Here is a 14,436-nt window from a genome sequence, read left to right as displayed (position 1 = left end):
TTTCCAAGGGTGCTGCATTTTTTTAAGTGTGGCACATTTTTCCAAGTGTGCCGCATTTTCTTAAGTGTGGCGCATTTTTCCAAGCGTGCCGCATTTTCTGAAGTATGGAGCATTTTTTCAAGTGTGGCGCATGTTTCTAGGTGTGCCGCATATTTCCAAGTGTGCCGCATTTTCTTTAGTATGGAGCATTTTTTGACGTGTGGCGCATGTTTCTAGGTGTGCCGCATTTTTCCAAGTGTGCCGCATTTTCTTAAGTGTGCCGCATTTTTCCACCTGTGGCGCATTTTCTTAAGTGTTGCGCATTGATCCACGTGAGGCGTTTTTATCCAAGTGTGGCGCATTTTCTTAATTGTGGCGCATTTTTCCAAGTTTCCAAGATGTTTTTTAAGTGTGGTAAATTTTTCCAGGTGTGCCGCATTTTCTTAAGTGTGGCGCATGTTTCCAGGTGTGGCGCATTTTCTTAAGTGTGGCGCAATTATCTAAGTGAGCCGCATTTTCTTAAGGGTGGCGCAGTTTTTCAAGTGTGCCGCATTTTCTTAAGTATGTCGCAGTTTTTCGAGGGAGGGGCATTTTTCCAAGTGTGCCCGATTTTCTTAAGTGTGGCGCATTTTTCCAAGTGTGGCGCATTTTTCCAAGCGTGCCGCATTTTTTTTAAGTTTGCTGCATTTTCTTAAGTTTGGGGCATTTATCAAAGTGAGTAGCATTTTCTTAAGTGTGGCGCATTTTTCGAAGTGTGCCGCATTTTCTTAAGTTTGGGGCATTTTCCAAGTGTTTCGCATTTTCTTAAGTGTGGCGCTTTTATCCACATGAGGCCCATTTATCCAAGTGTGGCGCATTTTTCTTAAGTGTGGGGCATTTTTTCAAGTTTGCCAGATATTTTTAAGTGTGGCGCATATTCCCAAGTGTGGCGCATGTTTCCACGTGTGGCGCATTTTTCAGAATGTGCCGCATTTTCTTAAGTGTGGGGCATTTATCCAAGTGAGCAGCATTTTCTTAAATGTGGCGCATTTTTCCAAGTGTGCCGCATTTTCCTAAGTGTGCCGTATTTTCTTAAGTGTGGCGCATTTTTCCAAGTTTGTCGCATTTTCTTAAGTGTGGCGCACATTTCGAAGTGTGCCGTGTTTTCTTAAATGTGGCGCGTTTTTCGAAGTGTGGTGCATTTTCTTACGTGTGGCGCATTTATCCACTTTATTTGATTTTTATTGGATTGAATATGGCACAGAACTAAGTTTTGGCCTAAGCTTTGGCAGCTATGAAAGGTCAGTGCTAAGACGACGAGTTACTATTGTTAGAAGAACGGAAATCCTTAGAATAGCTATAAGGTATGGAGGCGCCAATCTGTTTCAGGTCTGAAAACAGTTCTTAATCCATATTGGTTAAAGCAAAATTAGTTTACCAGTAACACTTATATTGTTGTTTGACGTATTTAGCCATTAAATTTTCTAACCTTGTCAAGGAGTCTCCCGGTAGCCCAATATGTTACGCATCTGACCTGCTGTGCGGTCGGAAGGGCATATATACGCTCGACGTCAGTCGGGAGACTTCGCTTTTATTCTTTAATTCTTTTTGTTTTTAACTCAGTAGATAATTTTTTTTGTACAATCCTCTTTTCTTCCGTTTAAAGTAAGTTTGATGTGAAAATGCTTTTTAATAAAGGGTATCCACTGTAAACTTCCGTAAAATGCCTGACTAGTCATACCTGCATTCTTTTTAAGCCCAAAAAGCTACCTACTAAGCAATATGAAGATACCAGAGCCAATGAAACACCAAGCGTTTTAAACATGTGATCTGTAACAAGTTTATTACCCGACTTGAAAAAGGCTTTATTAAAATAAAATATTGTCTAAAATAATTTATGACGGTTTTATTAGAACGTTATCGGACTTAATGCGGCAGATCCTCTTTTTTTCCGTTTGAAGTAGGTTGGATATGAAAATACTTTATAATAAAGGGTATCCACTGTAAGCTTCCGTAAAATGCCTTACTAGTCGTGGCTTCATTCTTTTTAAGGCCTAAAAACTACCTACTAACCAATTTGAAGATACCAGAGCCAATGGAACACTAGCCTGCGAACGCAGACGTATTTCTGGCTGTCGCTCGTCTCCGCCGAAACATAACGTCTTCCAACCCGAGCCAGGAAACGATTTCTGGGACGTAATGACTTTTGTTAACCCTTGGCCAATCAGATTCCATGATAAAATGAAACTCGAGTGCTCCTCGCAGCGAATACCTCGCGCAGTAGTTCTGGGGTTACTTGAGCTAAACTGTGATTGGCTTAAAATTCCTACGTCAGAGAAATCGTTTCCTGGTTCGGGTTCGCAGACGTTATTTTCGGCGGAGACAAGCGACAGCTAGAAATACGTCTGCGTTCGTAGGCTAATTGAACACCAACCTTTTTAAACATGTGATTTATAACAAGTTTATTAACCGACTTAAAAAAGGCTTTATTAAAATGAAATATTATCTAAAATTTTTCATGATGGTTTTATTAGAAGTTTACCGGACTTAATGTGGCATAGAACTAAACTTTGGCCTAAGCTTTAATTTGGCAGCTATTGAAAGGTTTGCTAAGACGGCGTGTTCCTTTTGTTAGAAGAACGGAAATCCTTAGAGCAGCTATAAGTTATCGAGGCGCCAATCTGTTTCAGGTCTGACAATATTTCTTTATCCATGTTGGTTAAAGCAAAATTAGTTTGCCAGTAACACCTACATTGTTGTTTTACGTATTTAGCTAATAAATTTTCTAACCTTGTTAAGGAGTCCCCCGGTAGCCCAATATTTTACGCATCTGACCTGCTGTACGGTTGGAAGGGCATATATACGCTGGACGCCAGTCGGGGGACTCCGCTTTTATTCTTTAATTCTTTTTCCTTTCAACTCGATAGATAATTTTTTTTTGTACAATCTTCTTTTCTTCCGTTTAAAGTACGTTTGGTGTTTCATGATGGTTTTATTAGAACTTTATCGGACTAAATATGGCACAGAGCTAAACGTTGGCCTCAGCTTTGGCAGCTATGAAAGGTTTGCTAAGACGACGAGTTACTATTGTTAGAAGAACGGAAATCCTTAGAGTAGCTATAAGTTATCGAGACGCCAATCTGTGTCAGGTCTGAAAATATTGCTTAATTCATATTGGTTAAAGCAAATTTAGTTTGCCAGTAACACCTATATTGTTGTGTGACGTATTTAGCTATTAAATTTCCTAACCTTGTCAAGGAGTCCCCAGTGGGTTACGAATCTGACCTGCTGTGCGCTCGGAAGGGCATATATACGCTCGACGACAGTCGGGGGACTCCGCTTTAATCATCGCGCAGAATGCCGCGACATATCCGGGACTTAAATGTAGAGTGCGCGCGAAATTTAATTATTAATTAGGCTGCCGATGGCTAAACAACAAAGAAAATGACCAGAAAATGGCCGACTACGCATACTTGTCTAGAGTTTACGTGCTTCATACTTGTGTTTCGTAGTGGTTATCATACGGCTTTTGTAGATGAGACATTGATGGAATAAAGGAGACATTTTTTGAAATGTTACGAAAAGTGGATTTAGTCGTTTTCTTTTCCTGAATTTGGTCCATTTGAGGGAAAATATTATATGAGGAAATATTTGGAGGAAGAATTTTACTCCTTCAAAGTGCCCTTCTTAACGGTTATCATACGACTTTGAATGTATGTTGTTAAAGGAAGCTTTATGCCAAGTTTTAACGGAAAATAATGTTTCGAAGTGGTCGTTCTGCCAACTTTCGAACACTCGTAACGATCCTTCAGCCTTCGTTCGCCTCGGAGACTAGAAGAACAATAGAGCGAAACTCTTTTGAATTTCCCGGCAGAATATTAATATATGCCAAGCTCCGCCTCCAAAAACAATAGGACACACGCCGACGCTATAAGGCATTGAAATTGAGAGGTGATAAAATGTATCACTTAACCATCGTATTTTGAAAAAAAGATCTCAGAGTGTTCTGAACGTCGTTTTAACATCACTTTACATGTAATTTCATCAACATAAGAAGTGTTCGGACGGCTCCCATGTGTTTTCAGTTAAAGGATAATTCTTCCACTGAATAAAATACTCTGCCTTGCCCCCTTGATTTCGCTGAGAGACTATGCGCTCAACTTCATAAATACCCATAACAACGGGCTTTTGCTTGGGTCGGTACTTATAACTGAGGCCACGATCATAAACGTCATCAAATAGTGATGGGTAAAAGCCGAGCTGTCTCGTACGCTTTGACATGCTACTCCAAAGAGGATTCTAATAACTGAATACTTGAACCTGGGCCTTTTAAATGTTTTGATCAATTAAAACGGTTCCAATTTTGAATAATCATCTCACACATGCAGTGGACAACAATGCTCACTCAGGCGTAAGACGCGCTGCGTGCCTTTGCTTTTTTGTTCGGCTCTTGATTTCAAACAGAAATGTCATTTATTTTCCCCTTCATCTTTCGAATAGATAAAGACCTGTGTTGTCTTTTAAGTCCTCGATCAACAACAGACTACGTAAACCGATCGAGTAAAAGACTACGTCTGATGAACTGCTTTGACCGGTCGAGTAAAAGAGGACAACGATAAAGTAGAAGAAAGTTTTATGCGCACCGTTCTTTTAATTTGGCAACGCTTTGGAAGAAGAATTTTTTGTGGGAGAACTTTTGGCTCCCGCGCTCAAACCATTTCGAGTGTCACATGTCAACAAAAAAAGTGAGAATGTCGCTGCACACGACTTTGTTGACAAAAGTCTTTGTGAAAAGCGCAGGCCGCCTTTAAATTAGAGCGCTTTTGTTAGCTTATTACACCTTGGGATTTACTTCACACATCAGACCGTTTGATTGACAGCCGCCGATTCATTGACGAGAGCAGTCGGAATTCCGACAGCTAATATTTGTAATTATTATTCCGCGCATTGAAAAAATGAGCACTGCAAGTATATGTCGCGAAAGACAATAGAATTCTGCGCGATGTTTTTTTCGTTCTTGTTTTAATTTGAATGGATACGTTTTTTTTTAAACTTTTTTTGTTCCGTTTAAACTAATTTGTATGTGAAAGAGCTTTTTAAACTAAGTTTTCTGTGGAAATGCTTTCTAAAAAATTGTATGCACTGTAAGCTTTCGTAAAATAGCTAAGGATGCCTAAACTCTTTTTATTGCGGTTTTCAGTAACATGCGGGCCCTAAAATTCAAAGCTCAGCTGACAAATACTTTTTTCGCTACCGTCAATCAAATATTCGGTGATTCGTGCCAGCTTCCGACTTCTGCCGAGCATTGTGTCGTTGTCTGAACTTTGCTCAACGGTTTGATTACCGCGCGCTCGGTAATAGTCGGAATCTGGGAAGAACCGGTAAACATTTGATTTACGGTAGCGTAAAACGCATTTGTCCGTTGAGCTTTGAATTTTAGAGTTCGCATGAAAGGCGCAGTAAACGCTAAAAACTACCTACTAACCATTATGGAATTACCAAAGAAAATGGAACACCAAGCGATTTAAACATGTGATTTATAACAAGTTTAACCCTAAGTAACTTTTGTAAGGAGCGCGAAGCAATCAAATGTTGAGAAAATTCAGCAAATTCTCCATCAAATCTGTGATTTCTTTCATTGCACATTTTCCAAAGATAGATTAGGCTGTCAACACATTTCAGCGTTAGCACAATACAATACAGCGCTACTTCTTTTGGTCGCGACCACCACGATCATTCCATTCGCCCTCGAAAATTTCCGGAAATTCATACCGGAATTATTTGGTCGAATGGAAAGTGCCCGTAATCTTGGGGGGTACGCTTCACTTGGTTTGACTGTAAGTCAGAACAAACGCAAAAGCGTACGCGTTAGCTTACAACTAGCGCGAACAGATATTCATTCACAGCGCAAAATCTTGTTTTTGATCTTGAAAAACTCACCTTTTCTATTATCTCAGAGCATAAAACTACTTATAAACGCCCTGGTTCTTAGACCCTGCCTTATTCAACGCCATTGCTGAGAAAAATCCGCTAGATAACCTCACAACTCTCACCGTTTGATCACGCAACGTAACAACATTCACACCAGAACCCACGACACGTGCGTGGATCCACGAGGATATTGTCGTCAGGATGACGCAATTTGTTCTAAAAATAGAAAAATTGTCCCATATCATAGGTGCGCCCGGATAACAAGACTTATGGTCTCCGTCCCCGATTATGGCTCCTGATGTTATATTGAAGCTTCTTAACCCTTGCCATACCTTTCCGCCGACAGACAGAGCCGATGCGCAAACAGAGGTGACTGCACGTGCTGAAGAATAAAAAACGACGTATCCAGCCGTTCTAGACATGCAACAGATACGACCTAAACTCCCTGTGTTATCAACCAGGAACATGGTCAATATTGACTGCGAGGAATGGAACGTGAATCTACTAACACATGCGCAAATTATCACCCATTTTAAAGCAGTTCGCAGTAGTGAAGTAGATTCTATTGAATTGGGTTTAACGCTGTTTCTTTTGAACGTTTTGTTAAACCGAATTTAAAGGTGAAATTCTAGCGACCTCGTAATCAGTGTTTCTGCTTGTGGAGTTGTCTAACTAGCTAGATCCCATTCAACTTTTCTTTGTCTCAAGATCCCGTGCGATCATCTCACACTCTCTTTTCCTGGATCGAGGGAGAGATGGGGTGCTCCCCTGTGTGAGGTATACAGTTATAGGTCCTCAAAGAGTATATAGTTTTAAAGCCATTCTGGTGTGAATTTGACCCTGTTTGGTCTGGAAAATGTTTGCACACTCCGGTCAGTCCACGTTCTCTTTTCCGGCTAGCGAGAGAGATTAGCCCCTTGCGGGTAGCTATACAGTTATTGGGCCTCAATAAATCAAAAGAAAGAGAAGTCATTTCGGATCTCCCAGTTAAGGCTCGCCCTGAGCGTGTGGCATTTGGCCTCTCATTGGCATCTTCCTTGCCTGTTTTCCGTTTTCAGTTTTTTATTTACAGAAAAACAACTTAACGTAAAATGGTTTACAATGATATAGGGAAAATAAATACAGATAGAAATTAACTAGATGAAACAATATTTAAGTTTGTACAGTGACCAAAGTAGTCAATGAGCTTTCGAGTTGGTCATTGTCATGTAGATATAAGTTGGCGTTGGCCGCATGCTAAGTAAATTGAAATTAATATTTACATTAAAGACGATATCATTATCATAAAAGAAGAAAGATATACATAAATGCAAGCTAAAATAAAGGAATTGATGAATGCAAGAATGACATCACTTGAGCCATCTTCTTCCACGGGCTTGTCCCCCAGAGTCAAGACAAACCTTGGCTATATTGTTAACGCGAAAAGAGCGCATTAATACATGAGCATCATGAAAGAGGCTCATTCCAAAATGCGCAATAATGGCGAAAGCGACGAGTCGTTTAAGAAAAGGTTTACAGCTGACCGATCCCAGCATTTTGACATCTTACAAGCAAAAGAAGCTACCTTTCTATGTGCGGATGGCTGTTCAGAAAGGGCGAGTGAGTTTTCCATGCCAGGGTACCAGTTGAAGCCCAGTGATGGAAGAAAACTGAACTTGTCCACCTGTCACGGTTATTTGGACGAGATGAGCCATACATCGCACAGCTCTTGGAAGGGAATTATTTCACCAATGCTGCAAGAAGCAGAATCACCACCAACACTACCAACCTTAAGCAGGAAGTCAGAAACTATGTTTACACTTTCATTGCTGATTTCAAGTGACTCCCACAGCAGCACAAGCGACAAAGAAGGGCTCGACGACAGCGAAGATGAGTGCCAGTGAAAGTTGTATTGGAAAATAAGAGTGTTAGGTTAAAGTTCTCTTTAGTAGCTACAAATACCTTTTGTCATCAAACGTTATTTTAAAGCAGAAGGAAAGTTTGTTTTTAACTTGTATCCTGTCTACTATGTTTGTTCTACAGCTATTTTTTTTAATATTAAAACATTGTGCCATTTCAAAGTTTTACTAAAACATTTCACGTGAATCCCCCTTTTTCCCTTATTTTTTTTGGGATGACCCCCTTCGAAAGCCATTTTTTTCGTATGCTACCCCCCTCCGAAATCCCACCAGCACCCAGGGCTTTTCGACGCGCCGCACACACCCACCCAAATGTTCGTGGAAAACCCCCTCCGGCAGATGGGTAAACACCATTACAACCAGCTTCTCGGAAGATTGAAGGGGAACAGGTTGAAGGTTTTTGTCAGTGCGATAGAATCCTTCATTTTTATAGCTCTCTCCAGGGTTTGGCTAAGAGAAGAACTCTCGCGTGTTTTGCAATCACGTGCTAACAAAAAGTCAATCTATTTTACACGTGCTAAAATGCTTAATGGCTGACTACCTAGAAATTTCCTGCTAATAGGTACTAAGTCGGAGGTCCTGTCCGGTCACAACAGTCCACAACTAAAATATCAATCTGTGAAGGCACATGATTGAAAGTGGATTAACGCGACAACAACTCGCGCGGCTAGCGCGCGAGGTGAGTGAACTCTCCCAGCATTCTTTGGAAACAGTTCTTCCATGTTGTTGAACCGCGAAAGTTGAACGAGGCTGAAAAAAGGCAGGCATAAAGGTTAATTTGTTCTTATTTATTGTGTATTTAACACCTTTCGTTGTAGTACTCTCATGCTTTGTTCGTATGGAGGACTTTCTGCTTATCACAATGTACCCGTTGTATATTCAGGGGAAGAAACTTCGCTGGGAGCTGGAGAGCTTTGTTGGCGAGCGATTGAACGCGGATTGCAGGTAAGCGTTATGGACAAACAAAATACAGTTGATTTATTTAGATTGTTTACTGTAGTAAGTTGTATTTCTTCTCATTTTGATCGAGTCCCAGCTAGCTTCTTTAACGTCGTTCTGTATGAACAGAAGCATATCACCTAGGTGATATGCTTCTGGTATGAAACATCATCATGTATGTTGTGATTTTCAGTACCCCCCTACCACAGTATTTTCTCGAATGTTGCCCCCTCACCCCTTGAGCCGTGGTATCTTCAGTATTTCCGCACGCATGGGTATTAGACGTCAGTAGATATTAAAACACAGATAATATTTACCTTATTTGTGACATGAAAAGGAAGTGAATAGATTTTTTTTGTATTTTATCTCTTTCTTTCTTTCTTTCTTTCTTTTAGAGGTACTATATAGTACAAGAACATACAGATCGGTACATACAAACATTACAAAATTTACAACAATTATGTTAATTAAAAGTGAAAGTGAAGAATGATCGTCGCAGTAAATTTTCCAATTTAAGCAATTGGAAAGAAGAAGCCTGAAAAAAATCAGGGCTTCAACGGGATTCGAACCCGTGAGGTCACGGTTCGAATCCCGTTGAAGCCCTGATTTTTTTTTTTTTCAGGCTTCTTCTTTCCAATTGCTTAAATTGGAAAATTTACTGCGATGATCATTCTTCACTTTCATCTACAACCGCAGTTCATATATGAATTATTTCATATAAACTTCACATCATTTCACTCCTCACGGGAAGATATGAACTAAATTAAGTGGCCTTGCTCCCAATATGTGGCTTCATAGCTCAGTTGGTAGAGCATCGCACTGGTATCGCGGAGGTGACGGGTTCGAATCCCGTTGAAGCCCTGATTTTTTTCAGGCTTCTTCTTTCCAATTGCTTAAATTGGAAAATTTACTGCGACGATCATTCTTCACTTTCATCTACAACTGCAGTTCATATATGAATTATTTCATATAAACTTCACATAATTGCGTTAATTACAAACTACAAAGAAAACTACACTGCACTACATTACAAGGATTACGTTAACTAATTCAACTTAAATAAAATAAAGAGTAATTAAGGGAATCTTAGAAATAAAACGATTGCCTAATTAAGGAGATGCCTTTTATAGAAAAGCCATCTCTAAACGTGCAAACGGATTTGATTTGCGCAAAGGTATTCACTTAAAGAACTTGTGATCCTTTGTTAGTATGCTAATTTGTAGAGACTATAAAAGTACAGAAATCAAATTGTTACATTAATTTATTTACTTTGCCTTGAGAATGGTGTCACGATGACGCAGAAACGTCGGCTATCAACTTTAATGTTCACTTAAAATGGATTTTGTTTTTATTCACAATAAAACATCGGTTTGAATCACTTTTTAAAACTTATCAACTAACAGCCTTAAAGAAAAAGATCCCTTATTTAACTTACAGCGTTAAATAAAATATTTCCTTTCAAGAAGGACGTAGTTGACTAGAATGCTTGTATTATCCATATTTAAAATCCCAAAAAGGACATCATTGATATCAAACCTAACAGTTATAATTAAAGAATTAAGAGCAACCTTTAAATCATCCCAAAACATAAACACTTTTCGTTGTACAATAGAAAAAGAGATGTTCTACGGTCACTAACTCCTTTTCACAAAAATCTCAAAAGGGAGAATCTACTTAGCATCTTGTTTGTGTATAAGATCCTGTTGATAATAGTTTATATTGAATTTCTCTTAATTTAGTATCCAGTGTTGTTTTGAAGGGCAGTAGATATATCTTTTCCTAGTCTAACTGGGATGTGTGCGTGCTGAAAGCTCTTTTATATTTCTTTTGCACTGTTGGTATACTGGATACATGTATCTTTGAAACAAAACTGTCATATAACGACTTTGATTGAAGATTTTGGAAATTGACTTTTTCCCCTTCAATGCGTAAACTGAAATCAGTTTGGATTAGATCATGAGCTTTTGAGAAGATAGAGTTCTTCTTTATATTTGTTTTTAATATTTTGCACCATTCTTCTGGAAAAGCATTGAAGGGACTGAAAGGTACAAAATATTCAACTGGCGAGAGAGTTGAATATAACCGTTTCGTGAAAGATAAAGCGGCATTCAGTGAGTCTTCTCGTTGCAGTTGGTGAGGGAAGTGCTGGTGATTGAGTAAAGTATTGTAAATTGTTTTGCATGTGAACTTTTCGATTGAAAGTGGTACATTTCATTCGATGGTAGAGACATTCCTGCTTTAGCATAGTTTTCCATTTATGTTGTATTGCAGATAGAAGGCTGTAATACTGTAAAAAATTACTCTTGACGTTGTACAGTATTTATGCATGAAAGTTTTAAAAGGCACCAAGGTGTTACTTTCGTTGTTGAAAAGGCACAAGAGATTTTCAATGCCAACTTTTTTCCAACCAGGGAAAAAAAAACAGATGTCTTGTTTACTCAAATAACCTGATTATTCCATTTTATTTGATTCAGCATTATTAATTTTCTGTCAGTGGCAAATTATATCTCGATAGAATTTTGGTAAGTTTTCATTCAGGGGTTAGGTATTGAACATCATTGTTACACTGGAAAAGAAGGTTGCTGCCAACCTTAGAATGTGAGGATCGTGGGATAAATTTCCATGCACTTTTATCATAAGCGCACAAGCGCTTTACTCAGACTATCTTTAATGCTTTATCGAATAACGTAAAATCTAACATGTTACAGTCCACCCTTGTTCTTATTTTTAATTATTATAGTTGGTTTTTTTAGTTTTGGATTCTTGTATGTCCATATGTACATGTAATGTTTACTTCATCGGTACACTCATTTGGATTGTCTAACACACTGCAGATAAAAGTTAGTTTGGATATTGCCAACGTTTTGACTAAGTTTACTCTTCCAGATAGATAAATTGTCTTGAAACTTTCAAATGTTGAGTGCTTTTTAAGTTTAGGCAACTTTTCAAAGAAGTTTTTTTTTTCAGTGGTAAGATCCTTGTTGCTTCGACATCGAACAGATCATAGAAAACTGTTTAAAGTGCTTTAATGGAATCGAGTGTTCCCTAGAATACACTTGAGACAGCGCCTTGTTCTATCTAAAAAGGTGTTATATCGATTACAAAATCATGTGACACACTTGCGTTACTATGACTCTAACCTAGTGAACGATCTATCGTTACACTTGTCATATGAAGAATATACACCCAAGGCATAGACAGGCTCATTCCTTAATTTTAGATTTAGAATGGAATATTTTCTCTGACGTAATGATCCCAACCAAAGTACGTCTGAGTTAGATCGCTTTATTTGGAGACCAGAACACTTTTCAAAGTGTTGCAGCAGCTTATGAACAGGCCAAATATCTTTACCAAAAACAGTTGTGTCATCGGTGTATTTCACTTAGTGTTAGCCACTAAACTATGAACATTTGTACAGTATCTACATTTTTCTTTTTCTTCTTTTGAACAGCTGAAGACAAAATACCTCAGGACAAGACAGGAGGAGGATATTATCCATAAGCTTATTCTAGAATAATGATTATTTTGTTTTTGCAATCCAGGACCAGGTAAACACTTGTGTTTTATGCAATGATCACATCAAAACTTAACCCGGTTCCTTAAGGGGAATTCCCCCAAGGGCATCTCTGCAGGTTACCCCAAGTCATCAAATGTTAGGGCAGAAAAATATTAAAATACGCCACTTTTTTCCTTTGTTAAATGATGCACTGTTATTATAGTTTGTCACAGGTCAGGATCCAAAATAGCCTGGGAATTTTTAATTTTTCAGAATCAGAGAAAATTCAGGGAATAAATGGAGAAAATGGTAAGGTGTCCTTTTGTATACCTTGGAAAAAAAAAACTAGACCAAACTACTGAACTAACTCCATTCAAATAAACACCTATCCTTGGCTTGAATGTGATGTCATCATTTTCTAAAATCTAAAACTAAGGAGCCACCAAAGTTTTTATCCTCGTCAGGCATACATGCAAGAGGGGGTAAATTCATATCTGTTTACAACTTTTCAGCTCAGTAGCTTGCTTCGTCTGGAAACCAGCGTATTTTGAATTTCAGAGTTATGACGGTGCGTGACATAAAGCTACGAAGGCGTTTGTCAAAAAATATATACTTATCTCATGATTTTTAGCCCATCGAGAAGTTAAAGTACTAGGAAAAGTGCTTATGTAAATGCTTGTTTGTTTAGTACAGATAATCAGTCGCCTAGATAGACAAAGTAAGTTCCAGATGTTTGCACTATTTTCCGGCCGCCATGTTGGTGTCCCACGGAGGTGCATGGCAGCTCCATACTGGGCTCTGTAAATTTGTGCAAAATGTTTCGATGAATATCTGAAGTTTAGGAAAACGTACAGACTTAAAACTTGGAGAAGTGCCTTCTTTACCAATCTCCTATAACATCACAATTTCTTAACTTTATCCACAGAATGGTTTTGAAATTATTTTTTTATTGCGTGACAGTGCAGGCCAAGAATAGAACAACACAGATTCAACAAGTGACCACCAAACTTACAAAGAACAGACACTACTCAACTTATACCAACAACTACTCACACCCACAGTAGTCACTACGGTATTTCTTGACCTCAACGGAACTCACATGGTGTTCTTCAACCAGCCTCAACACAAACTTCACCAAAAATAAACCAGTTGAATCAGACCATAGCTGATAGATCACTGATTACTACCCTTTTCATTATGACTTGACAGGTTCTCAAAGCATCAGTCCTTTCACACCAGACAAACTACTTCATGAAACCCGTCCACTTTTTTTCTTTGTGGTTGGGCACCTCAGAATGGGACAGAGTGACTTCCTCAATCCCCCTCCAACACTCTTGCCCCCCATTCTCCTACATGTACCTTGTCATGATTCACTATTATTTCCCAGGGTTCCCCCAGTTAAGGATTAGTTTTGAGTTGGTCATTGCATTCCTTGATGTAAACCAAGTTCTGCTTTAAGTTTGAAATACCACAGAGATGTAAATAATTTAAAATGCTTTCATGGGCTCAGTAAGTAAATTAGTTTTTAAGGTGGATAACATTTCATTTGGTTATATTTTATGTTTTACTGTATTTCCTCCTTTAAACCCCTGCTGGACTTCCTGACTTTTGCCCATAAATGTATGTAAGAAGGGGAAGCTCTTTGGGAGAAGGGCTTAATAGTAATGTACTGTACATTTAGCATATCAAAACTGAAATTTGTAGGTTGAAAAGGGGATTTTGAAAGACTTACCTATTAGAATGGAGACTCAACGGGATCAATACTTCCAATTTAAAGTTCTGGTATTGTACAAAATTATCAGATGATCTGTATGTATCGTTGACACCACCAGGAACTTGTCCTTTTTGACCTCAACTGCAAAGGCTTAGAAATTTATGGCTGAAAGAGTGCTGAGCTGATGGTTCACTGCTACATTGTAATAAATTATGATCACCCACCATATGGATCAAAACAGGAAAAAGAAAGAGATTGGGGCTAAGGGATACTGGACTACGCTTACATGTACATGCAGCCCTGATTGGTTTCACATTCTAGACAACACCCTGCCATTTAGATCATTAGAATAAAAAATAGATTGGCATGGGAGTAATTTGGGGGGAGGGGAAAAGCTTACTACCACATGACAATCTCATACATCTGTACATTGTATGCTTTTTTGCCCTCAGAAAAAAAAAAAACCTGCAAAACTTCAATTTCAGTAGTTTAAGGGTTGC

General features: G+C 38.7%; 1 protein-coding gene across 4 annotated transcripts; it reads left to right on the top strand.

Moving 5' to 3' along the window:
* The first annotated feature begins 7,103 nt into the window (after positions 1–7,103).
* LOC145482188 (uncharacterized) lies at positions 7,104–12,297 on the top strand. 4 transcript variants are annotated; one of them, XR_014048733.1, is made up of 3 exons: positions 7,104–8,559; positions 8,671–8,732; positions 12,178–12,297. XR_014048733.1 is itself a non-coding variant. In XM_081460818.1 (2 exons), the coding sequence occupies exons 1-2, from the start codon at positions 8,613–8,615 to the stop codon at positions 12,241–12,243; spliced, it is 186 nt and encodes a 61-aa protein (XP_081316944.1). In that variant the 5' UTR covers positions 7,104–8,612; the 3' UTR covers positions 12,244–12,297. The 4 variants fall into 3 exon arrangements, 1 of the variants encoding a protein (XP_081316944.1); XR_014048731.1 differs by having other exon boundaries at positions 7,104–8,732; XR_014048732.1 differs by lacking the exon at positions 12,178–12,297 and having other exon boundaries at positions 8,671–9,121.
* Positions 12,298–14,436: the final 2,139 nt, after the last annotated feature.

Source organism: Orbicella franksi, chromosome 1 (assembly GCF_964199315.1).
Source record: "Orbicella franksi chromosome 1, jaOrbFran1.1, whole genome shotgun sequence".
NCBI classification, from domain to species: Eukaryota; Metazoa; Cnidaria; class Anthozoa; order Scleractinia; family Merulinidae; genus Orbicella; species Orbicella franksi.
The sequence above is the reverse complement of the archived record's forward strand: the minus strand, read 5'-3'. Positions and strand labels throughout refer to the sequence as shown.